Source organism: Bidens hawaiensis, unplaced genomic scaffold, assembly GCF_021521415.1.
Source record: "Bidens hawaiensis isolate Kalapana, Puna unplaced genomic scaffold, B.hawaiensis_p1.1 tig00013116_1, whole genome shotgun sequence".
Lineage (NCBI taxonomy): Eukaryota > Viridiplantae > Streptophyta > Magnoliopsida > Asterales > Asteraceae > Bidens > Bidens hawaiensis.
Genome location: NW_027492106.1, coordinates 431242 through 432996, shown reverse-complemented (window position 1 = coordinate 432996; position 1755 = coordinate 431242). Strand labels below are relative to the sequence as shown.

At 43.3% G+C, this 1755-nt stretch overlaps 1 protein-coding gene across 1 annotated transcript; it reads right to left on the bottom strand.

Annotated features, from left to right (window-relative positions):
* Window positions 1-209: 209 nt before the first annotated feature.
* On the bottom strand, window positions 210-1136 carry LOC143543299 (uncharacterized). Its single transcript, XM_077035654.1, has 2 exons — window positions 785-1136; window positions 210-718 (listed from the first exon to the last, which is right to left on the bottom strand). Exons 1-2 carry the CDS (start codon window positions 1134-1136, stop codon window positions 210-212), a joined length of 861 nt encoding a protein of 286 aa, XP_076891769.1.
* Between the last annotated feature and the right edge of the window lie 619 nt (window positions 1137-1755).

Here is a 1755-nt window from a genome sequence, read left to right as displayed (position 1 = left end):
GGAAATGTGTTGAACGATCTTAGCTTCTTTGCAAATTACTGAATCCCATCATACCTCTTAACCACAAACAACTTCAGCTGATCATCATAAAGCCAAGAGATGATTCCCTTCTTCGACTCAGCACATCCTTTGATATTATAACTCCTCTTGAACATCGGAGGTACCACTGGTTTCTTTATCTTGACATACCAATGAACACATTCTTCTTTCTACCTAGGTTGTTCCTCCCATTCAGAATCACCCGACACACTATCATCCAGTATCTCACCTTCCTCTAAACCACTGTTAATCTCAATCTGTTCGCCAATCTTTTCAATCTCACTAAATGATAACACATACTCAACCGTGTCATCCTCATCATCCACCACAATAGTCTCACCACCAGCACTGCCAGATGGAGCAGTAGACTCCCCCTGAGATGTGGAAGCCCCAAGAGTTTGTTCAGTTCTTGGCAGCTCACCACCTGCATCTTCCGATGCATTGGGATCATCATCTATGTCCTCCCTCCTCTTTGTCCTCAAATCGTCTCCCTTGCAACTTCTCTCCCTCTGAGATGCTAAGAACTGCTTAAGAGCATCAAAGAGTTTACCATTTTCGATCAGGAGAGATGACTGAATTTGATTTTCAGCTACGAGACGTTGAATAGCCTGAGTTTGGATGAGATGGATTCTTGATAGCTTAGCTACAACACGTTCCAGAGCCGCTATCCGCTCTGAATCTGACAAAGAAGTATCAAAAGCAAATGAGATCTGAGAAATGTCATGAGCATACGGTGGAGGGATACCCAAAGTTACTGGAATCTCTGATGTAGACGGAATAGTAACAGGAGGTGGAATTGTAACCGAGGACCCAACAGTAGCCACCAAAGTAGATTCAACAAACATGGCTACCACTTCAGATGTAGTAACAGTACGCGGTGGTAAAGAAACAATTTTTGGCGCTGATATCTCAGCCGCAGATGGTACAATAGACGGTGCTGACAAAGCCACCGTTGGTATACCAGATGTCACTAGTAACGGAGCAGATGAGGATGGTACAAGTGTAGACATACCAGACAACTGTGGAGGAGAAAAGTGAACAACGCTCGAGCTTTCTTCAGCTCTAGCCCTTTTGGATCGACGGACTAACGCATACATCTCTTCCTCAAAATCAGACTCACTATCATAATCCGAATCTTTCTATCGTTTTCCTTGAATCCTCTCCTGCGCAGCCAGAACCCTCTGAGCTTCAACAGCCTCATCTGTGGAAGAATCAGACAAGGTTTCCTCAGAATCCTTAGTCGGTCTTATTGATGGACCCACACAAGTAGCAACCAAAGGAACATGAACCCCAGACACATAAACTAACGAAACTTGAACTTCAGAAGTATCAAACACAGTCATATCAAAAAAACCTTGTCCCCCAAAGGCAACATCAAGACCGAACTATTCGGCAGCAGACACAATAGGATCTACGACCGCCACAAGCACCAGCAACCTGAGCCATATCTGCAGTTCAAAACGATCCAAGTTCGAAAAATACGTAAATAGTTGTTAACTTCGCCTGACATGTTAATGACGAAGTTTGAGGTCCAGCAAAGATACTCTGAGAACATAAGGGAAGCGAAATTAATGTTTTGGCGAAGTTAAGGTAACTTCGCCTTAAAGGTAACTTCGCTTCCAGAACATCAAAGAATCACAACACTCTTTTCTTGCAAACTAATACAATCAGATCCTCCACATAGGTTAACAAAGTTCCGATTAATGTCAATCACAC